At 37.0% G+C, this 25,641-nt stretch overlaps 1 protein-coding gene across 10 annotated transcripts in view; it reads right to left on the reverse strand.

Moving 5' to 3' along the window:
* Positions 1-2,922: 2,922 nt before the first annotated feature.
* Positions 2,923-25,641, reverse strand: part of CEP170 (centrosomal protein 170) — a 117,866-nt gene continuing 95,147 nt past the window's right edge. For 6 of the 10 annotated variants that reach the window (XM_016151237.2, XM_016151235.2, XM_036235346.1 and 3 more), the window contains 6 exons: positions 18,639-18,816; positions 16,471-16,641; positions 13,454-13,542; positions 8,338-8,431; positions 7,534-7,585; positions 3,637-5,970 (listed from right to left, as the gene is read on the reverse strand). In XM_016151237.2, coding sequence (XP_016006723.1) covers positions 5,681-5,970; positions 7,534-7,585; positions 8,338-8,431; positions 13,454-13,542; positions 16,471-16,641; positions 18,639-18,816 — 874 coding nt within the window. In that variant the 3' untranslated portion in view covers positions 3,637-5,680. Of the gene's footprint in view, positions 5,971-7,533; positions 7,586-8,337; positions 8,432-13,453; positions 13,543-16,470; positions 16,642-18,638; positions 18,817-25,641 lie in introns of all 10 variants that reach the window. The other 4 variants (XM_016151236.2, XM_016151234.2, XM_036235345.1 and 1 more) reach the window with 3 other exon arrangements.

Consider the following 25,641-nt stretch of genomic DNA (forward strand, 5'->3'; position numbering starts at 1 on the left):
GGAAGATTCTTTCCATCCTATGATGCGAATAGTGTTCATGGAGGAGTAGGTTTTCATCAGAATGCCTTTGCTCACATAGCACAAACGATCAACAGCAAGCCCACCTATGGGCGAAGTCCCTTGTGCACCCCGACTATCAAAAATAAAGCCATCAATCCTGCGGAGGAAAGACCGAAAGATCCTTCTACCCTCTCTGTAGAAAGCGGTATCACAAAATCGTCATCATGTGCGGTGGCATCAAAGAGAATGCAGCCCAGAAAGGCAGGGGAAATACTGTAGAGCTTTCTTTTTCTGGATTTGGTGATGTTGTGGCATTTTTCAGCTTTTGAAAATCGTAATTAGTTGTCTAATCTTTATATTCACTCTGGTAACAATTTTCGTATTTGTTACTTTGTATCCCTTGTCCTTAAAGAGGCTCCCTAATGAATATGTGCTTCAGCCCCCCCCAACATGTGCTTCCCCCCTGGCGGCGGCGTGGGGAGACCCCGGGGAGCCCACGAACCGGAGCCCGCCACCTGTCTCGCCTCCCCTCAGGGCCTGAGCCGAAGGCTGGGCACGGGCTTCCCGAGGAGCACGGCCAGTCACAGCCAGTCACGGCCAGGCGGGGGCCAGACTCCCTCGGGCCTTCTGTCTGGCCTCCTGGTCGCCGCCACCTGCTCGGGCTCATGAGTCGCGCGCGCCCCGCTCGCCCGCTGTCTCCCGGCTTTTGGGGACGAGGCAGCGGGAGGCCGTGGACGGCGCTGCCGGCCTCACACCTGATGAACACACAGTCTGTTATCCAGAGACACTTTGGGGGGTGAAAGGGGACCTAGTAATAATTTGTCAGGACTGTTTCAAACGAACTGACCTGGGTTCAATCCCTGGCTCCGCTTCTCCCCGCTACGCGTTTGGGTAGCAGCGCATAACCGAATCTGCGGGCGCTGAGGTTTTATCGCCTGGAAAGTGGCAGTAAGAAGCCCCTCCCTCTTCCCCTGCTATTACGGGGGAAATTGTATCTATAACCGTATGTGCACATACATGCCTACGGAGAGCGTGCGAGCGAGAGCTACACCTACCTGCATATGGATATAATCTCTATGGTTTGATAGACATATATAGATGCATCTATATCACACACACACACACACATACACATACATACATACATACATACATACAATCAGCCCACAATCCAGACTTGGATATGTAAGAAATATCACATTTTCTCTGAACCACTTTAACTTTTATTTCAGGCTTCCCATCACTGCAGGCTGACAATACTTGACTTCATTCTTTCTGAAATGTCCCTTTGCACCCAGGATATGCTACGGCATTCTGCACTGTGTCAAGCTGTCGGCAGAAGTCACCTCTGAGGGGGCTCGGTCCCAGAGCCTGACCTGTTGGTCGGAAGGCTCTCCGTGCCATCGAGTCCAGGGGAACTTTCCGGGCTGCCGACAGATCGCCTAGCCTGACGTGCTGTCACAGTTCCTGCTTGGAGACTTTGCTGTCTCCCAGTGGCACTGATGGAAGGCTGTGGCAGACTCTGCCCCTCTCTGGGGACTCAGGGTCCTCATTTTCTAGGCATCCATTGCAGCCCGAGAATCTTTGTTATGTCTCTAAGTCACGTAAATTCTCCGAAGGACTCTGGCCTCGACTCAAGACCAGAGAGAATCAGAGTCAACTTTAGCTTTCTCCCCTGCCACGTCCATTCTTCCCGAGTCCATGAGCCATTGTGCTCGCTGCAGGGGAAGAATGAGGGAAAACAGACTCTCAAACGCTGTGCTGGCCAGGACGCGCCCACCGTGCAGGAGGGCGCAGAAGGCACGAGGCCCCTTTCCATGGAAATGATCAGGATGCCAGGCCACCCTGGTTTAGCCCAAACCACTGGAGTCGTGACGTGAGCGGAACTGAAATGAGCAAAATACTGTGGCGAAGCAATAGAACAGGAAGATTTCTGGGATTAGCAGTTTAAGGAAGAGTAACAACATGAATGAACTTAGTGAGTCGCTTTCTTAAGGGAATAGGAAGAGAGGCAGAATTCATGAAGGCAGCAGAATGTTTCTGCCACAAATCTCGGGTGGAGAAAAGAGCACAATGTTTGAAGGTCAGAGAATACAAACCAATACAGCAGGAAGGCGTCTTGGAGATCGGCTAGGCGAATCCCTCGCCCCATAATGAAACTGAGGCTAGAGTTGAAATCACTTGCCCAAAGCCAAAATGATACTAAGTGTTGCACCAGGATTTCTAACCCCCCTGAATGGCTTTCTGCTACGACTGTATGTGACTCAAGCCCCTGCTTCTGTAAAATGCGACTAGTTATTTATCTACAATTCTGGATTGTTGTAAAGGTTAAATGAGGACGTATCAGTGTTAGCAAATAGAAGATGCTAGTTTTAGACTGATGATACTAAAATTGTTGGTAGGAACACATTGACACTTCAAGTGTCTTGGCTTCTGGTTATCCCGCACAGTTTACTTCGATAACTAGAAATCTTCATGAGAAATATCCCATTTTTTCTTTTTAAAAAAGAACGTATCAAAGATATTATTTAACTCATTAGCAAGAGAACCAGTAAGTTTTAAAACCAATGCCAAGGAAAAAGTAGAGGGCAGATATACATGGGCAAGGAGGAATGCCAGCAGATGTAAACCCGCCCACCTCCGAGCTCCGCAAACTGATCTTCACCTGACGCTTTTCTCCTCCTCCCTGCCTTTTCTGTACCCACTTTGAGGTGCAATTTATATACTCATATAGGTATAGACAGATGTTATAATTCAATCATTTAAAGCGCACGATCATTTGTGTGACCCTCATAATTAATTTTAGGCATTTTCATCACTCCCAAAGAAACCCTGTAGCCTTTTAACTGTAACCCCTCCAATCTTCCCATTCCCCTCACCCCAGACACAGGCAACCCCTAGTCACTGTCTCTACGTGTTTATCGATTCTGGACATTTCACATGAATGGACTGATAACACGTGGCCTTTTGCGACTGGCTTTCACTTAGCATAATGCTTTCAAGTTTCATCCGTATGCAGCATGTATTTGTACTTCGTTTTTTATAGCTAAATATTATGCTACTGTATGGCTCTTATACTGATTGTGCTTTTAGTAACCTATTTTAATAAAGTAAAATATGGAAAACTCTGAGGTCTGATGGGTCAGAACGTTGTCTCTCTCCAGAAGAGCACACACTTCATACCAATGTTGGCTTCTCCATCCGAGCCGTGGGCTCCAATATGCTTGGATTCGGGTTCTTTTTCTGAAATTTACAATTGCTTCCAAACGGGTTATCACAACCTGTCAGAAGCATTTCCCATTCAGGTCACTCTTCTGCTGTGGCGGGCACAGTGGACACATCCATGAACTGTATCTCTGGAAACACAGTCTAACAAGTGAGTTCCCAGAGATTACCAAACACTACAGCCCCATGTGATGGTCTGAGGTCCGGCGGGAGCGTATGCTGAGAAACATCAAAGGAAAAAAGGCAGCCTTCATCTCCTCTTACCCTCTTCACTATTCTCATACATTAATTAGAACGGAAGGATTCTTTCTTTTGCTAGGCTTTGGACATGGTGTATAAATGGGTACTTGGCAAGGTAATGAAGTATTAGCAATCCAGATGGTAGAAGAAATAAAATGTACGATCATTGTATAAAGTTCCAGAAACACTTTATTTAAAAATGGAGTTGTAAATGCATAACAAAATAACATAAGTAATAAATGTAACAAAAATAAATAAGGTGAATAATGTATTCATAAAAAATAAAAATAACATAGTAAAAGGCCAAATGTTTGTAATTAAACAAAACCTGTGTAAACACTTAAACAATAATGTGAGTAGAGTAGATGCTAATATCTTCCTAAGCGACTCCTTACCTCGCACTTCCATGTGAATATGATCAGTACCCAAACATTAAATAAAAGAGGGAGCAATGCTGATTTTGTTTGACTTTTTCTTCAAATGGATTGACCCTGTTCTAATGTTTCATTCATTCCTTCAAAGCATTTGTATCTTTCCATTCATGTTCTTTAAAACCCTTTTCAGTCTTCCTTTATTAGACAGAATGGGGAATTCAGCTTTTCTAGAAGAACAGTTCATTTACTCTTTTTTAATTTAAAGAAAAATATGAGATCCATTAAACAACAGACTTCTGTTTTTATAGCTCTACAAAAAAGATTTGTTTTTGAGTCTTTAGTAACTGGCCCGACAGTACAGGATTTTTCAAATCCTGTAAAGGTTTGAAGTGTGCAGAGTTAGTTCTTTAAAACTAATGTAGCATAGGATTATTGTTGAAATATTAAAGACCATTTCATAAATTTGCAAAGGTTGCAGTTTTAACCTTTAGAGACTGATGGGGTCAAGGGGAAATTCCAAGTCTACTAATAATACTTAACTGAATTAAGATCCACCCAAATCATAGTGTTCTGGAAACACAGAGATAATTACTTTCTTTTTAAACTTATCCAAATGTGACCTTACCGGAAGGAGAAAAAGCAGGTTTACAGGAGGTCTTTTTCACAGGCTTCCTGTTTGGTAGCACAGGCCCAAAGCCTCTGTCTTTGTCGTCTTGCAGGGTTCTTACAAATGAGTGAGACTGAGACAGGATTTACTATTGGGTTCTACAGGGAAACACACAGAAGCAATTCACTGCTTGGGAGTGAAACTATCAACTAATCTTATGACTACTGGTTCTCCAAATCTCCTAATGAAGGAAATTTTAACTTCATGATCATTTCAAGGGAATTTTTTTTTTTCAATGTCACATATAAACTTGGTAACGTGGGAAAACAATGTACATGTTTCTTGGTTTTAAAAATATACTCCACTTAAACTATCCATCTAGTTTAATCTTTCTAGTTATCATTTGCCTTAAAATGAGGGACAAAATCTTACTTCCATAAAAACAAATTGAAAAAAGTGTCAAATTCATCTTTTTGAAAGTGGAGTAAAACACTGTGGGGTTAAAACAAATACAGTATCAATCTCCTATGTACAAAAAAAAGACAGTTAGTCCTTAATCGATATATAGATATGTCCACCTACCACTCCCAGAAATCTTAGTGCAAACATAATAGTTCATCTTCGTAAACCCCAAGACAATTTACGTAGCAACAAAGTTATATAAATCACATATATGCTGGAAAATTTTAGAACACAAGAACGACTGTTTTGAAAGGCTGATTTGACTGTGGAGAGTAATGTGTCATCGTATCCAATGGTAATGAGTACTAATATAAATCCTATTATTAAGAAGCAAATATAAGTGTTTAACAAATCTGTACAGATGAAGAAAGTCCATTTCAGTGAGCAGCTTGGCACGGGAGACGTGGGGGTCAGAAATGCTGCGTATTTAGTTTGCTTGTAGGTCACAGCATGGCTTAAAAAAAACAAAAACAAGGATCTATGAAGGGAAAGAATGCAATGATATGATTCAATTTGAAAATCATAAAACTACAAAAGGCGAAATTGCCACATCTGCTTTTTCTTATATGTGCGTCAAGTGGTTATCTAAATGGTCTGAAAGGATGAGTATGATACCACATTAAGGGAAAAAATAAATAAATAAAATTAAGAAGCCAGAGATAATAAGATTGTACTTGACCAAGCTGTCGTGTTTTGTACAACTCAACACTACGCTGCTTCCAAAATTCCTAGTCATTCCACAGGTAATTATTTTCTAACAATCAAGAGAAAGTCATTCATGTACTGCAACATCTTCCTCTTCCCCGTCAGGGTTGAACCTATTGAAATGTATGCTGAAATCAGCCTCAGATTCTGCATTCTCAAACTCGGCTGAGACTGAGACAGCCGCAGGATGAAGGACCCTAGCTTCTGGTTGGCAAAGTGTCGGTGTCTGACCGGGGCTGCTGTGGTTATTCACGGGGCTGGACTTCTGCTTGGGTGGAGATGGCAAGATGACACCGGGGAACCCCATGCTGTTCAGGGCCTCCAACGTTCCGTCCGGGTCGATCATGGCATTGATCGCTGAAGGGAGAAAGGGAACAGGGGGCAAAATGATATAACTGTAGACAAAGCTAAGTTTCTATGTAAACGCTGCTCATGGCGTGGATAATATTTTGACTACTCTTACTTACATTTGGTGCTTATTTGTGGCTAATCCTGGCTATGTTCTTTTGAAAACCCCACTTTCAATAATTCTGGGGCTGACTGTACAGACGTGACCTGCTTTCTCTGGCACCTACGGTCACTTATGGGCATTTCAGAGCCGGTTAGAAGACTGGGTTTTGGAGATGTGGAATTTAGGAAAGATCTTTTTGAAATTTGCTTTATTGTGAGAGGATAAATGAAAATAACGGTTATCATTTCATTAGACACTCCTAGCCATATTTATCACTCAGACAACTGGAGGTGACTTGCTATAATGAGGTTCAGAGTAAGTGGAAGATTGGGGAAACCGAGTTATCAGCGCACTTTCGGGCGGCCACAGTGGGAGTGCTAGGGCACCAGCCGTGTGCACGTGAGCATGCGCCACTGAATCACAAGGACCTAGACACCAACATCCGTGGCACCCCAGCAGGCCAAGGAGACCTTGGCACCTCCTTGGGAGGGGCCAGTTGAGACCAGTTTTCAATCCGAAAGATCTTTGAGTGGGTGAGGGAAAATCTTAGGCAGAGATTTTCGGCTTGGCACTGGGTAGAATGGGGAGTTGGGAGATGGAAGTATCACAAATTTAAGAATCACATAAGGTCCTTTTAAAGTACATCTCACTGACTGGACCAGCTAACCACCACGTTAGCAAGCCGCCTTTACTCACGAGGGTATATCCGAACTCTTAGATATGCTGAGGCTGAATAAAGGTTAATCACTTAGCTGAGACTATCATATTACACCTAAGACAATTCGAAATATAAAAACTGAGTAGAATCAGCAGTTCAGTCTGGAATTCGCTTGTTGTACCACCCCAGCCTTCCAGGTCAAGAACCAACAGAGGCGGTAATGGGTGGTTAAGATCTGACACACACCAAAACAATGTCCTCCTTGGAGTTTCCGAGGCAAACGGCCCCGCCCTTTCTTCTCTCCCCTCATCTGGTCCCTGTGGCCAATGCGCGCTCATTGCTTATTCATCCAAACTATTATTATTTGTGTTAGAATACAAGTTCATTTGGGTTACACTACAAATACAATTCAAGAACTGTCAATTTGAAAACAATTAGCAAATAAATTATTTGCTAATTGTTTTCTATAAGCATTTTCAGCTGCATACACATTTTGATAATTTTAATATTTTTCATATATTAGTATTTACATGTGGATAAAATAGGTTAACATATAATACTGTGAATTAGTTTATGACACCTAGCAATATGCCCCAAATTTAATATTATTGTCTTTTTAATTATTTATATTGGGTTTTAAACTTCCTTTTTATGAGTAATTTAGATATGTAGAACTCTGTACTTTTATCCATTAGGTCATTACATTTAATCAAACAATGTTATCATAATAAGACTATTTTAAGAAATACCACTTAGAATGCACTTGTCCTAACTTGCTAGCTCTTTCTACATCGTTCACTAGTAAATCTACCTTGTAGCTGCTTTTCAACTCGTTTCAGCTCCTGTAAGATGGAAGAAATCTCCTGTAGGGAAAATAACCACAAAAACTGGCTTACTTTATGAAAAAACATTTTTGTTTGATAAGCAATCACTGTCAGACTCAGCTTACTTGGAAGGCTTACCATTATCTACCTGGCACTACATTTGTAGCAACCCATTTCAAGATATAAAATAATTATAATATCTAGTCAACAAGATTCAAATTTTAAAATGTTGAAATAGAATTACTTTTTTCAATGAATGACGGATGAAAAGTTCGAAATAATACTACTGTATAAGAAAAGATTTTGAAAAACATGTATTGATCAACCTTGCAACAACTTTGTAGAAGTGCCCAAGAATTTTCTTTGGAAAATGTATAAACTGCCAATCTCAGTTTCAGGATGATTCCCTGACCAAGAAACATCTATACAATTTCCTGAAGGAGGAGACAAGCAAACTGTTAAGCAAATGGAAATGACTCATGCCAACTCATATTTGAGTTTGACTCTTATTTCAAAATTGCCTATTTATAATGTGTAATTATTACAAGAATAAGAATGCATAACAGTGAGAAACATAAAAGGCTCCTCCTCAAACCCTCTGTAATTTTGAAGTAATCAACATTTTAAATGCCTGTGGAAGACAGCTGAAGGTATAAAATTTCCCATATCTGTGTATTTATATCTTCCTTTAAAAATGTAAATCAACAAACTGTTCAAAAATAAGCATATCATTTCCTTAAAATAAAACCTGGCTATTAAAATGTTTTAATGGTAAAGAAAAATTACTATACCATGCTGGAGGTCTTCACGATAGGAACTTCACTTTCGGCTCTTAACTTGCTTTCTATTTCATCCCAGTTCCGATCCTTATCTTTAAATAATATTCTATAAATCAAAAATATAAGCATTTTACTTTTTATATTTTAGAAATGATCACATTTTTAACAATACAAAAACAATATATATTTTCAATGCTACACCAGGATAAAAAAAACCCCTATTAAACATTATATAAACTGCAAATCAAATACTGAGCCAATATTACCAATAAACTCATTTCTGTGAGAAAGCTGTATTAAAAAGTAACGGTGGTAATAAATATATACATAAACCCTTTTGCAATTATCTCATTATTTATTGAAAACAGAATGTAAAACAAATGTAGATGATGATGTAAACTCCCAAATTTTATTTATTATTTGTAATTAACCATATAACCACCACTTATAATGAAAACACAACCTTGTTCAGATAGAACATATGCCTTATACACGTAAGATGAAATTAAGTTAAAAATAGGCTGATTTAGGTATAAACAATTGTGCCTTTTAAGGTCTCTTTATATAGAAAAAATAATCTTATTAATTGAACAAGTGTGAACATTAAAGTTTGAAAATTGGAATACTTACTGTGCTTTTCTTTAAAAATCTTAATTCTTGTTAGCATATTATACATAATTACCTGTTAGAAGTTAAAACATTATCCTTTTGATAGAAACAATTGCCAATAAAAATAATTATCTGTATGTTTGAAACTAAGCTCAAATATGTTATGCGACAAAATAAATTACCACATATTTTTGATTGGTCTGTCAAACGAGGTATCCTTCTCACCCCAATACTTTGGAATCTGAGACATGACTCACCAGTTTTAAAGAGATGTAGAGACCAGGCACCCTTTTGGTTTCTTTTAAATTTCTTCACTGAGCCTGGAAATCTAGTTTAATTGCCTTATGTAAACATAAACGCTGTACAAGTAAATTATCACTATTGGAAAGATGATCAGTATTCAAGTAGTAAACTAAATTACATTCTTATCTGTATGTCTTCAAAGATCAATATACCAGGTTCGACTTATTTAAAAACAATAAATTCATTAATATCAAATCAAGTCTGGAACATCTACAATTATACACAACTAGCTTAAAAGGCAACAATGGTTCTAGAATTTGATGTAAGAATATTCTGACCTACTGTTAAATTTTCTAAACTCAAAAAACTAAACATTGTTGCCAGCCATCTGAGAGCTATTATCCTAATGACTATGATTTTAAAGCATAAGTAAATTATTATGTGTTGTAAGAGTCCTAACAGCTTTAGGATTAGTGCGGCTCCAAACCTACCAACAGCTTGATCTTGGACCTCTAGACTGCACAACTGTGAGAAAATAAATTTCTGTCGTTTAAGCCCCACAACAAACAAACAAAAATGACTTATTTCATGGACCGACTTAGCACTACAAAGAACTCATATAATGTAGGAAGTCAGTGTTTAGCCACACAGAGCTGAAAATGCAGTGAATTTTGCCAGAAAATGGTTACTGGGTATAATGCTTTAATGCTTGTGCTTCTCAAATTGTTAAACCATATATATTTCACCTGTGGTGAAAATGGCTTAAAATGGTCACCTGTGGTTCCTAAGTCAAAAAAAAAAAAAATCCCCCCTAAGTTTTCAATACTCAAACTGAAAGCAGCAAAACAGCAAACAAATTTTATTGAGGCACTTTTATTTATCTATTTTTTTAACTTTCTAAATTGTGTCAAATTTCTGAGACAGTGAAATCAATCAGACAATCAATCAATGTGTTCTTTGATCTCAACTTTAATTAAATATCAAAGTTACAAAACATGTATTTCTTTGGAGGAAACTAGGGATGAGTTCAGTGCAGACAGAGAAAGATATTCTGTGATAAGGAACAGTGAACGGGAAGAAAGAAGAGTACAAAGGCAGGTACTCAGTGAAAATCTACTGAATAACCGAGAGGATGAGGATCCAATTATTGGGGAAGGAAGACTTACATTTCAGTAGGTGAAATGAAATAACGTGGGATCCCCATTGACAGGTAAGAAGACTTCATGGTTTTCTATTTGGCAGGTCACATGACCACACGATGAGATTTGCATGGTATTTTTATGGATAACACTGGTGTATCAAGAGGAGCCACATTTGAAGTCCAAACTTCTTAACAGATTCTGCCTAAATTGATCCAGCGCTGTCTCTCATCATCCCCTAGCCCTCGCGCTTCACCTAGTTTTTGACTATCCAGTGTCATGTAAAATTAGGTAGACAGTTCATCCTTCAAAATTCACAGAAGATAAAGCAACCCACTTTTATAGTAGCTTAAACATATTTTAAAATGGTTGTTTTCTGAGAATACCTTAAATACAATATTAAAGAAACTAATTTTGAAATAGTTTTTGAAAAAATTATCTCCAAGCCTTCTCTTAAACTAGTCAGCCTTACAATAAAAATGATGTTCAATGTGTTTTTACCATTATTATTGATGCTCTTCAAACACTTGATGAAATGCATTATTTCAGCCTACAAGCAATATAAAATTATATTTGCATGGAATGTTAAAATTCACAAACCATGTTCAGACATGGTTTCATTATATTTAAATTTTTTTATAGGAAATAGAAATAAATTAAGCATCAATGAATTTCTGAAGTATTTTCACGCAAAATACCTGGAGCTTTCTTTTATATCTTGAGCTCACATCTTTATATTCCTTAACAATGCTCCAGACTCTCTCTTCACTTTACTGCCTTTTAGGAGAATATGAATACATATTCTCCTTAGTTTAAAAAGAATAGTTAATTCACACAGTTCTGTCTTATTTTCACTTTATTTTTAAATTTATATCTTTAACAAAAATAGTACAGAACATGATTTCGAATTACAAACATTACATCTATTATGTGTATGTATATATCGTGTACATATATTTCTTCCCTCATAATGGATTTGCCCTTCTGTACCTAGGTCTTTTCATTTAATGATATCTTTACTTTTCAAAAGAATATCAGTGAAGTATACTGACAGCCACTCCAAGTTTGGTTGGAATGTGAGGCATACTGCCTTAACAGTTAAAAAGCCATGGAAAGTCAGGCTTTTTTTTAGGGAGCATCTTGTACATATAATTTTACAAGTTATTTTAATGACCACCATTATGTTGCCATCCACTGTTTAAGATAATTTACCTTTATGAATTCTTATGTATCCCTGTGAGTTTTAGTATACGTGCTGCCGAAGCGAGCACTATCCCCATGGGTTTTAACTAAACAATTTCTTACAGAATAATTTAATATTGATTCATCAACAAATAGTTATGTAGTATATTCTAGGCACTTTATAATTAGACAAAGACCCCTGTTCTCATAAAATTTACATTCTAGCTCATTTATTTGAGCACGTCAACCTGTAGTAAGTTAGCTGTTCCTGCTAAGTGCATACAATTTGTTTTAATTTCATTATTTGATCCTAATATTATCTGTAATTTACTATTCACAATTTCTACTCCATCCAAGCCCAATCACTCCTATCTTATTATGAGAATCCCTAGTTCCGAAGAGGAAATATAAAGTATAATAACTACAGAATTTCAGTGGATCCTTTCTAAATTAAAAAATGTGCACGTTAAGGTTCATAATGGATTTTATAGAAATTAAATTAGTACTATGCTGTATAACACATTTTATTATTTCTGATTGGGCTTATAAATGAGCCCACTGTTTTTATTGTAATCATATTCAGTGATTAAGTAATTAGCACTCTAATAACCTCTTGAGTGAGGTAATGTACGGGTGTGCCCTTACTAACTCATCATCCCCAAGTCTGCTGATCCATGAGAGCGCTCCTTCACCATGACAACCATCCTCCTAGGAGTTGGTAACATACTATGTGGCCAGACACAAATGAAATCCACGCTTCCCTGGGATAAAGCCCGACTGAAATTTGCAAGAGAAAAAATTAAGCTTAACCATTTAGTTATCACACATGACCTACACCTGATGGGCCCAATCACATGTCTACTTATTAACGCCTAGAGTCATTCCGCAAGTTTGGCTCAAGTATTCCATGCAGGTGATAGTGATATATAATTCTCATTTTGAATTTAATTCCATTAAAAATTTACTCTAAGATCAGGGCAGGCTGGAAGGATTATTAGCCAACGGGCTAAATAAATAAACACTCATTAAAAGGATCTTAAATGAGAATAAAGTCTCCAAAGTCGATCACTGATTGATTCTGGACTGCACGGTGTTTGTCCAGCACTGTTTTGATGCCCTCACGATGCAGTGCACAAGGCAAGCACGTGAGCAGGTGATTACACTTCAGCGTAAGTTTAAAAAGGGAAATATAAAAGGCGATACTGTGGGAGCCCACAGCAAGGGCACTTGAGCTCAGAGAAGGGTTCTTTGAGAAACTGCCATGCAATTAAAGTCCTGAAGGACAGAGAGAAGTGTTAGGTTGTCAAGAACAAGGTCAAGTGAGAGGGCCAGGGGATGACGAGAGATGGTACCGGACATACTTCACAGCAAGGAACTGAGGAATGTGAAGTTCAATCCGACGTCGTCCCGGTGTGCAAGGCTCAAGGCTAGTGAAGGGGTCAGACGCTGAGGAAATCATTAGGATTCAACGTAAACAGATAGCCGATGAACTAGAAAATCTAGTTTTCCACTAAGGCCTTTTTACATACATTTTCTGGTCTTACAAGAGTACATATACTGTCCCCTTTACTGAGGAGGAAGCTGAAACTAAAGTCTGAGGTCTTATAAAAGTCATCCCTAGAGTCTGTTAATTTAAAATAGTTACTATTATTTTGTGGAAGAGAACATTTTTTCTGGTTATTAGTAAAATTAATGGTAGTGATTACAGCAGTTAACTTTCAGTTATGAATGGCCTAATTATCTGGGACATTTATTTCTGTTTTTGTCCCCTTCATGCTATCTATTTTATGGCTATTATTTATACCTAAAAAGGAAGGAACAGGTACCGGCAGCGGTAAGACTCAGCGCCACTGACGTCACTAGGTCCCAGCAGCTGTGGCGGCAGGCTTGAGAATAACGTGCGACAGGCACTTGGTAATGACATAAGCGAGGAGTTCTGGGTAGCAACACAGTACCTGATCTTTCCAGCGGTTTTATCTATAGACTGTCTTATCTTCTTAGAGAACTGAAAGACTGACGACAGCAGCAGATTATCTCCCATGACCTGAAACAACCAAAGAAAACAGTACATTACATCACAGTATCACCACTGTACTGTAGCACCACCAAGAATGCTGGCTGTAACTCACTGTATTTAGGGGCACTGAGTATTTATGCCAACAAAAGATCAAAGAAGAACGTCATCAGAGTACGGTATAACTAAATGGAGAAAGAGAAATTGATACTAACAAAGGAGTTCCTTTTTGTTAAATAAATTGTAAAGTTTCCATATTGTTTTGGTCATTTTCAAAAAATCCCTATCATCCTATCTTCAATTACTATCATGATCCTGTCTCTCATGCCTCCAATTCAAATGATCATAAAAGGGGAAATAAATAATTCAGAATACTAAATTTATTATTCTTTTGCCAAATAACATGAATATAGAAATTAAGATTATAATCCTTGTTCTCCAGGTCAGAGTCTAGTGAGATGGATACATTTTTAAAATTTACTTAATAAGTTTCCATGATGAGGGTTGGGACCACCCCAGTTGAGATTCATGGGCAAAACTAGAGGTCAGCAAACTTTTTCTGTAAAAGTCCACCGATCTCTGTCATAACCACCCAACAATCTCGTCGTAGTGTGAAAGCACAAGCAAGTGGGCGTGGCTGTGCTGTAATGAACTTTATGGAACAGGTGGGGCAAGCTGGATTTGGCCTGTGAGCTGTAATTTGTCACGGGCTAAACCACAACAGGAAAAGCTAGTGGAGAACATGAGAAAAAGGCCTGGACTTGGGGCTCGATCTGACTTCCAAAATCGGCCTCTTACACTGTCAGAACTGTATCCGGGTCTGTAGGAAAATCCAGAAAATAAGATACGGCTTTGGATGTTAAGAAGCTTTAAAGATCAGTAGGGGAGATAACAGTACTGTGTAGGAAATATTACTAAACATTCTATTAAAAAAAGCAAATAACTGCAAAATTTTCTAAGTGCTGTATGAATTCTGATGCAAGGGAGTTCAGTGAGTGGTGGCAGATATAAGCAAGGCACAATGAAAAACTAGTTTTTGAGAATGACGTGGATTTGAATTTGTGGGAGATAAAAGGTTATTTAGAATATAAACAGTGACAAAGGCAATGACAGGCTACCTAAGCATAATGGTATTTTGTGAGCCTTGAGGAAACAAATCAAGGAAGAGCGGCAGACACACACTACTTAGGACGAAGTGAGAACGGGCAGGACAGTCTAAGGAAAGCCTGTCACTGAAAGGGGCATCTCTCTCTTCTATCTCATGAAGGGTGTTTCAGTGTCACGGTGTATTAAAAAAATTCAGACATTAACCTTGAGGTAACTATCAATCTAGATGTTTCGTTCCTTTAAAAATATAAACTTCTTCCACATAGTTTAATTACATTTAGAGGAATGTACCCTCCTAGACCTTGGGCCAGAATGAGTACAGATAAGATAAACAATTTCTTGAATCCCATTCATCATTCCCTTGCTTTCCTTCTTCTATCATTTATTTGCTTTATTTCTGTCTTGATTAAATATTTTCATTTTTATCATTTCTGGCACAAAGGGCTCTCTCTTGCACTGAATTGATGGAAGAAATAAAACTTATTCATGATTTACAGTAGTACAACCTGAAATATTTCCAAAGTATAGGGACAGGCTGGTCCCACGCGACCCCAGAAAGCCTTTACTGAAGTGGCAGTGGCACCGAGGCTCTCGTGGATCTGTGTCCTTGTGCAGGACCTTGGAAAGTCAACGAAGAATCTACAGCCATGTGTTCTGAAAACCAGTGAGCTAGACATCGGTGGTGGTAGTGGGTGGGTGGGGGGGGCGGCTGTCGTGCCCTCTGAGTATGCAGCGCTAGGGGGACGGGGTCCCCTGTGCTGAAACAGGTCAGTGGATGATGGACTGGGGTGTCACCTGTGCACTCAAAACTGAGATGAGAGAGGGAGTCCACTGCCAAGCCCCACAGACACTGTTCCCATGAGAGGAAAATAACTCCTTCCATCTCTCACAGGAAGTTCAGGTCCATTTTAACCTTACAGGACCACCACCGTACATGCGGTGTGTCGTGGACTGACACGGCCTTATGTGGTACATGGCTGTAACTGTTCAATTTGTGATCACTATATACATTCCCTTTTCTATATAGACACGTAGACTGTCTCCAAGTGTTTGTTACTGTCCACGGTGCTACCATGAGTATTTCTTTGCATGGCTTCTGGTGTCAATAGGAAAGGACTTCTCTGGGGCATATACGCAGTAAAACTGCTAGATCTTGTGATATGCATATGTTCAACGTCAGGAAACAGTGTCAACTTTTCCAAAGTTACTGTAGTAACTGAACCTCTACCAGCAACACATAAGAAAACCTATGTATCCACGGCTTCTCCAGCACTTACTATTCTAAGACTTTTTAATGTGCTGTCAATTGAATGAGTATAAAATAATCTCCCTGTAGTCTTGAATGTATTTCTCTGAACACCCATGAAGTTGAACATCTCTTCGTATTTTGTAGGCCTTAGGTAATTTCCCTTCGGTGAAACACTGTTCATGTTTTTGTTTTTATGCAGATTTTTTTCTATTGAGTCACTCTTCTTTTTTAATTGATTGGTACAAGTTCTTCATACATTGTAGATATTAATCCTTTCTTGGCTGTATGTTTCACAGAAGTCCTTTTATATACTCGAATTATCTATCTTTTATTTTAAAGTCAAAACTTCTTACGTCTTTTAAAAATCATTTCCTAAAGGTATTTACTCATATTTTTTACTAAAAGTTTTAAAGTTTTGCTTTCATCCTTTAGGAACATAATTCATTTGGAGTTAATTATTTGCCTATGATGTGATGTCAAGATGAAATTTCATTCTCCCCATAAAGACAAGCACTTTTTCCCCAGCTCTATTTATCAGACGGTTCTTCCTTTGTACCAATAGGACGTGGCCCCTCGCCGTTTAATGTTTGTGGTTCACTTACTTCATCCCTGCTCCAGGTTCTCCGCCTCGTAATGGTTAAGTGATCAGGGGGCTCTGACGGCTGAGGTCTTGAATCACTAGACCGACAGTTGTTTCCTTCTGGTGTTTTAGAATGAACTAATGGAGGAATCTTTCGGAAGTTGAGGCTTTCATCAAATACACGATCAACCAACTAACAGGACAAAAACAAATCCTTATGAGAATAATGCTGTTTGGAAAAATACAGATATTAGCATTATAATTTTTATGATTAGACAGAAGTTATTTTATTCTCAGGTAGTAACAGAAGCATGTTATCTTCAATAAACCAATTACTCTTTTACTTTATAAGCACGTCAAAAGTATCTGTTTTATAAAATAGATGTTCATCTACATAGATTTTATTTTCAAAATCCAAAATAATATAGCTATTATAAATTTCATTCTTCCATGGATTATGTTTCCCCCAAATGGAAAACAGATGGTAGCTTGGAAAAGGTGAGCCATGTAGATGGACAAGGAATTCATTTTACTCACATTGCCTTACCAGTGTAAAATAATGTTTCTGTTTCTTTTAGTTTCCTATCTTGTTTTATTCTTTTTCCTCCCCACATCCAGGTGCCAAATTTCTTCACAGATACACAAATTGTAAATTTGAATTAAGTTTACAAAAGGAAGACAATTTTAAATCCACAAAATAAGTATTTTGCTCTTCATCAGATAAACTTTTAACAATGCTACAGATATTACATATTCCAATAAAAAGGCTATACTGCCACCTACAGTGCAAATTACATACATACAATACTAGGTTTACTGAAGAAGGAATAAACTTTAGTATAATATTCAGAAATAAAACAAAAGAGAATGAAAGTCTATTCGATGAGATGTTTGAATAATTTTACTAGATCTGAGTGAATGTAAATCATGTTAGATAAAATTTAGTTAGAGAGCTGAGAAAATAATATCTTTCATCATTTTGAATGTACCAGAAGACTTGTGTATGTCTTGCCACCAAGATGATCTTTTTGTTTCTACCAATAAGGATGATTTTATATACAATTGATCAATGTGGTAACAAAACAACACAGACTGATGAAATATCATTCAACAAATCAGGTAACATATGAAGGGGGAAAAAAACAAAAAATGACCGTTAAAGAACTAGATTATAAAAGGAATGTGACAAAAAGCAACTGAAGAAAATATTATTAGCAGAGTTCACCAGAATTAAATCTGTCAAAAAGGCTAGCCATTTTGGGTTACTATTGAGAATATTATTTTATAAATTAAGAAAGTGAAATAAATCATCAGTATTAGAGTCTGGTGAATTTTTCTCTGTTAAAGGGCCAGAGAATAAATATTTTCGGTGTTGCAGCCATAAAATCTCTGTCCAGCTACTCGACTCTGACATTGTAGTGGAAAACAGCCAGAAGATAATTAAACAAATGAGTGTGGCTTTGTCCTAATAAATCTTATTCATTCTTTCAAATGTCAGTCTTGGGCTCCTTCTGCACCAGATCAGAGAGCCGACATGACCAGAGTCCTATTAAGTTTATATCTTAAAGACGTCTTCTGGAGCGATGCTATGCGCATGGGCCCCTGGAGCTGAGAGCAGAAGCTCTGGGGCTGGAAGGGCAAGAGTCTGTCTGCTGACTCACACTCCGGCATACCCAAGAATGCTTCAAAGCTGAGTATTTATCTGCATGTACATTTCTGTATGTATATTTCAATTTGCAAAGTATCCGTGTGTGTGTATGTGTGCGTATTCATCAACCGAATATTTAAATTAGTGAAAACTATAAAATTTTTCGTCCTTTGCTATTAAAGATCTCTCCTAGGCAACTAGTTATGAAAATACCTTTTTAATTGAAGTATTTTCATAGCCAAAAATAATAGATACTTTATACAATCATTTATTAAATTTTGGTTTGCTTTTCAGATGCCGTTAATATACATATTTTAAGTGAAACTAAGCACCAATAATTAGCAAAGTACTTTTAAAAATAATTTCACAACTTAATAGTAGACCAAATGTTAGCCTTTACTAGTTTTGTTACAAAAACATAAAAGAAATTTGTTAAAGGAAAGTTGGAAAATGCAGAGCTTCATGCAAACGGGGAGGATGGACAGAACTAAAATAAACTAAGCAAAAAGCTAAAAGCAAAAGAAATAAAGAAAAGAAAGAACCTTATGCATTTCTCCATGAAGATCTCCTACCTCTTCTCTAGTGTCTATGGCAGAGCCAGGGGTGGTGGCGGCAGTGCTTACTGTGGTACTAGGGGCAGTGCCTGATGAGGTCACTGAATCTATCTCTCCTGCTACATCGTTGATTTCCCGAGCAATGAGAGCAAGATCTTGGCTGATCCTGGCAATAATTGCAGAAAAGAAGTTTAATACCTTTAAAATAACAGCTCTAGAAACAATCATTTATGAGAGAATCAGTTACGTAAGTTGTATATCTAGATTTGTAACTAAAACAAGATTCTTTGGAAATGTTATTTATTTTGATATTCAAAACCTTAAACTTTAATCCCCAAAATTAATAAAACTAAATTTCACATAATCTAGAAATTGGCATTTTGAAAAATATACAGTGAGCACCCTGAAGTAGTAATATATTTTTAAAAATACTCTTAGATGATAAAAAGTAATTATAACTTTATTTTCATTAACTTCTAACTGAGGCTTAGCATTTCTTTCAATTATAAATACAAGCAACACACAACAGTGGTATTAGCAATACTAGTGATTTTTGACACTAACAGAAATCATGTGATAGTTGCTACAGGTATTTCAAAACATTTCAATCGTTGTTACTTCAAAATTACTGCAGTTAAACCCACAGCAATAACGTTCCATTGGGCAAGTATTTTGACAAAGAACCATATATTACTGTATCACTTTAATACTATTTTGATAACTACATTTCTATATAATTGTATTTCTTTGTAACCCTAAGTATTTCCTGCTTTTAGAAACATCATTCTGAGAGGAGCCTCCCCAGATGGCCATAGGGGTCAATGGTACCAACAGGTGAACAATGCTGACAAGCACTTTACGCGACCAGGTCCAGCACTTCATGGTACATGCACGTCATTGGAGGGTCACAAAGTCTTGTGGGGTAGAACTTAACTAGCTAATGATGAGTAGGGACACGTTCTTGGAGAAGGTGAGTGGCTTGCTCGTGACCATGCACCTTAAAGCCAGCTCAGGTAGGACCAGACCCCAGGTACGGAGCTCATTTCCATTAAGTCATTTATTTGCGTCATCAGCCACATGGAATGAAGAATTAAACAACTGTTATCAGTGATAATCAAAAGAGAAATCAGATTTTTTTCCTTTACTGATCCTTCTTTAAGAGGGAAGAATTTACAAAATACCGTTGATACTATTGTTTTTCTCAAAACAACTTCGATTCAGTGAGACTTGGAAGTTCCATAAACTACGCATCCTCTGCACATGAGCTCACTTGGCTACTTCCACGGGGAAGGTTTTAGAATGACAGAACATTCTAAAGGCACATGTGAAAGCTCCCCGCACTTTAAAATCCAAAGTCTAATGTAGCATTTTTTAACCTATGCAAATGTGAGCTTGAAAGGAATAAAGCAATTGCAGAAAAACCTAACTAAAAATTTAAAAAGAGAAGCTAAGTTGAGGCCCATGGCCCAACAGAAGCAATCTGTGGTTAAATTACTTTTTTATTTATCAACACAAATATTTACTGATCCCTTACATGCCAGGCCCTCAGGGCTACAGCAGTGAAGCAGCAGACTGGCTCCCTGGCCTAATAAGGACATTATTATATTGTAATATAACCAAAATCATTATATGATTACATACTCAACACCATTATAAAGAAGCTTTATATTCATCGACTCATTTAATTCTCACAACCGCCTGTAAGAGAGGTATTAATCGCCTTGGTTTTACAGATGAAGAAAATGAAGCTTGGGAGAGGTCATGTGACCAGTTTTTGGTTAAGGTCACAAATAGCAGTGGCGTAACTAGATCTTTTTATGTCCTGCTACACCTCGCACTATCATTCCACATACAATTTTTAAAAACTTGTTAACTGCTGATGTAATTCTTTTGAGAAGGAGTTTAAAGTGTTCTCTTAGATAATATATTCAATTCTTGCAATTTCCTGAAATAATGAACTAGGATGATAAACTGAATAACCAAGCTTAATGAGATTAAAAAAAATCATCGGCTATCATATATTTTTTCTTCAAAGTTTTTTATGCAGACATTTGAGCAATGAAGCTTGATATTTGTAGAAAGCAGTACGAATTAGGAAAAAAAAAATACCACAGCAATCTCAACAGGTTATACAGTAAAAATTGTACGAAAATGAGCAACTCTTCCACAATGCTTAAAAATCTCAGCATCTATTAAAACTAGCATTAGAAATTCTAAAAGACAAAATTACCAAGAAAAGAAGTTATGACTATCTTCAAGTTGAAATAGCAGATTTATGATTCAATATAGGGTATAGAGCTATTCATATTAATTCTGTAATGCTTCTAGATCATACTAATTGAAATATTTTATAATAATGCATTTCTTTACATCTCTTTATCTGTGCGTTCTCTAAACTCCAATTTTATAACTCCTGTTCTTATTCTCAATCTTTACCCCTATCAAATCTGCTAGAAGAAATTATGAAATGAAACATTTTATTTGGAGTTTTGTAATCCATCTGTTTCATTTATAATACCAATAAAAACTGAAGCCTTCAAATCTGAAAAAACTAAAAGATAATTTTCACGTTTAATTTTATTACAAAATATGAATAAGACAATAGTCCCAAAGAAAGCAGATACAAATTAAGGGTGGATTAAGTTCTCTAACATCAGTAGTAGTTTTTTTATCTTCCTGAATGTCAGAACCAATAATCCAATTAAAAAATTTTGTAGAAATGGATATGCATTGTGAGGAAACAAACTATCAGACTATTGATTTAAACTGCCAACAGAAATACTTTTTTAGGTTTTAAATTATGTGCTCACTTTGGCAGCACATATACTAAAATAGGTTTTAAATTATATATAAAAGAATAAAATCTTTATGTTTTCAATAGCATATTCACTTTCAAGAGTTTTTATCGGTAAGCCGAATTCCAAACTGTGTGTGTGCGTGTATGTGTGTGTGCGCGCGCGCGCACGCACGCGCATCTATATACCATTGCAGTGAGATTACCTTTGATATTGCTGGAAAAAAGGGAGTGATAAGCTACCAATTAAGTGTGCTAGCTTTAGAATCCTCCTGTTACTTTTGTATTGAATAAGAGATCAAAACTACAACTTGAATTACTTAGTTTTTAATAAATAATTTAGTCTAGTTTTTAAATGACAAAGTGTGATAAAATATAAGATTACTTTAAGAAGAGACATTTAAAGGTCATTCCAGAAAAGCTTATGTTGAATTTGACACTATAAGACAGAATCAGAAGAAGTCAAACTCTCCACAGACTTAAAGATTAACTCATGCATCCGCTCTAAGCATGGACCACAGGGAAGGCTTGCAAAAAAAAGTTTCTACTGATAAGGAAAGATCTTCTTTTGGTGGAAACTGTCAGTTACATTTATTGTATGTTGGTGGCATTTTAATCCAATATTGCAAAACTATAATAAAAGAATTATGGTAAACCACACCTCTTGTGGAAAATTGATGAAAGCACAGAGAATTGGGACAGAGGATCCGCGCCACAAAGACTGGTTGAGAGGGGTGGTGATGAGCTGGAAAGGGAGGCTTCTCTTGGGCAGCCAGAGCGATTTAACAAGGAGTTCAAAGAGAGGAATAAAGTACACAGAATCTACTTCTGGCCTTAAAAGAGGGAGGAACTTAATTAAAAAGAAAAAAGGTACTTCCCATTATCATCAACGAAACTAATCTAAACGCTAGCTTACCACCACAGGTAAGTTTTATTTGGTGAAATGTAGAAAGATTCTTAAAACTAGGCTTATGAATATGCCTTGAATAAATTGAGCGAGTCATAAATAAAGAGGCAATGGAAGGAAGATAACTCTGAAGGACTTAATACACTGTTGGCAATCAATAACATTTCCTAAATGAATGAGAAGAATTAAATTAAAAAAACCACACTCCATTTCTACCAGAGACACAAAGTCTGCAATTTAGAAGATGGTCTGAAGTCATCTGACAGGAAACATTCTGTTGTTATTCAGTGAGCATATCTAGATAGGCCAAGTTCAGAGAAGATCATAGGGTACCCTTGGCCAGAGAATATAATGAAAGGTAGTAGAGTGCTACAGAATGTTGAAAAACTAAACAGAAACTGAAGAGTAATTGTCATTCGAACTTGTGGGCAGGTGTTTCTTGCTGTTTGAAGCTGGCTCTTCCAAAAGAATAACAAAAACAGGGTGGACCTATACTTTAGTTATTTTGGACCAATAAATTAGGTCTTAAAACTGTTATAGCAGTTGTGACCTCCACCCACACTCCCAAATGTAGTATATCCTTGATTTATATTGCAATTAAGACTTTTTAAAATTAAAATAGATTGTAATACATAAATGTTTCATTACATTACTTTACAGACTATAAGGCAGCCTACAGTACTTAAATCCGGCCACAAAATTAAACTGGCTCTTACCAACAACAAAAATAAAACAAAACAAGAAGTTTTTAGTAACGTATTAAAATTACAAGTAATTTGGGTTTTTACTGTTGTGATTAGCACACATTCATAATTTTCATTGCAAATATTCTATTTTTAACTGTTTTAAAATACATTTGCTGAATATTCTATTTAAATTTCACTAATAAAAATATTATGAGTAAAAGATTTAGTAATAACAAAAAGCTTTTTTTTCTCATCTTGACTGTCAGATGACTTTATTTTGGGGTTAATCAAATCAGGGAATAAGACTGGTGAGTATCCTGTGACACATTTATTTAACAGTCATTTTAATATTTTAAAAATCCAGACCACTTATACACCAGTGTTATTATTGTCAGGACAAAAGAACATTTAAAAATAACTGGAGTGAAAATTTGAACAAAACCTTGGTTGAGATTCTTAGGTACAAATAGGGTAAAGTCTAATAAAGTATTTTATAAATTATAACAAACTCTTATTGATTTCTGGAGTCTCATAAACTTATGAAATGTACAGAAAATTCAAAGTTCACAAAAAAGTTCTAAATACAAGCGTGTCTGAGTATACGCGCTATTGTTTACTTTGCATCCCACTCAAATATAACTAAGATTTATTTATAACTGTCAAGCACTAGATTATGTATGGGTGTCGATTGGCCAATTCTCTGAATATGGCAGTAGAATGCCCATTTGACACATGAGATCACTAGAATCGACATTTAACTTGCCCAGGATCACACAGACCTTATTATGGTAGAGTGAGGTTTGACTCTATAAGGTCTGACTTCAGAGTCCACGATCTCGGCCATTTGCCTATACTGCACCCCTATAGTTTAGGTTATCCCTCAGACTTCAGCCATATTCTGAGTTCACTCACCATCATGTCCTAGCAGTATCTACAACTACAGCTTCAACTGTTTTCTCTTTGGGAGACTTCCACAACTATGATTCTAAGCTCTCTTCAACTTCCTATGTTTCAGAGCCATAGTTCAACTGTCTTCTAGACTTTTTCATATGGTTGACCCATAAGCACCTTAAAGTCACTATGTCCAAAATAAAATTTCTCTTTGCTTTTCATGTTCTTTAGTCTTAACCAATATTCGATTTGAAAAACAATGAAATCATTCTTAATTCCATATTACTATTCTGGCAATCATCCAATGCTGTCAATCGTTACAGACATTTCCACTCTCTCATTCTCTCGTTATCTATCTCAGGTCTTTAATACCTTGCACTTCAGCTTTTGGACTACATAACTAGTCTAACTCTAGGCTGTCTTCTCTCTGAAACAATTCTACGCAATGACTTCAGAGTTACTCTTTAAATTTAGATCTGAAATCACCTTCATGTTAAAAAAAAATCTTTGTAGCATATACAATAATATGCACACTCCTTAGCTGGCATTCAAAATCTCCCATTATTTACCTGAGTTTGCACTGCCTTCAGTTTGGTCATCAATTAACTACATACCTGCGCATCTTATATCCGAGCCAAACTCTGTACCTTTTCAGACCTCTTACATTGCTCTGCTTTCTATCAGTAACGCACACCTTTGCTTCTTTCCCTTGACCCTGAACTCTCTGAGGGCATCCACGTCTACTTCACCTTCAGTTTTCTCAGGCTAAACGCTGTGCTGTGCTCATGGAGGTGTGTAAGGACCTGCTGTTGAGTGATGAGGACAATATGCGCGCACAGCATACCTCGCTTTACTGCGCTTCACTTTATTGTGCTTCAGTTACCGCGTTTTTTACAAATTCAAGGCAAGACCCTCCACAGGCAAAAGATTATTATGCGCTTTACTGCAATACTTGCTTTATTGCCCTCATCTAGAACCCAACCCGCAATATTCCAAGATATGTCTGAATATGAAATATAAAAAGAACTTATCCATATGTAAATATGATCCAAAACGGAAATGCAGAGGTGTAAAAAGCAAGACCTTACCACCTTTGCAAATAATCCCTTCAGTGAACAATAGGATAAAATATGGCCTTGCCTTTTGTTGTTTAATGCCCTTGTGTAACACCGCTATAATGGACTGGCTGTTAAGCCTCGAAATAAAACATTCTGTTAACTAGAAGGCTCTTCTAAAAAAATTCATGTTATGGTGGTATGTGCAATAATGAATCTAAAACACTGAAATATCTTTAAGTACCTCCTAATTCAAATGGGAACTAAATAACCTCCTAATATAATCTTTAGGTTAAATGTACTTTATTTGGTCATGTGTGAAAGTGGTATACATCATAGCTTCGCTTACCCTAAAGTTCATAAAACTATCAAATTCCTACTAGAAGGAAATGTTATCTATGTTATAATAGAGAAACTGAGGCAAGGGTACCTGGCGAAAGTTTCCTCTTCTTATTGAAAAACCAAATATATTTTGCTTACACACTTTATATTCCAAATGGATCTTGTTTTTGTGCTTTAAGTTTAGATGCAGGTAAATAACTACTATGTACAGATTTAAAGTGCTAGGTAAGTGATATACCCCTGAATTCTTAAAAAAAAAAAAAAAGGTATAACGTAAATGTTTAACAAACATAAAACATTTTGTAATAAATTAAAA

This window comes from Rousettus aegyptiacus, unplaced genomic scaffold, assembly GCF_014176215.1.
Source record: "Rousettus aegyptiacus isolate mRouAeg1 unplaced genomic scaffold, mRouAeg1.p scaffold_m13_p_18, whole genome shotgun sequence".
NCBI lineage: Eukaryota > Metazoa > Chordata > Mammalia > Chiroptera > Pteropodidae > Rousettus > Rousettus aegyptiacus.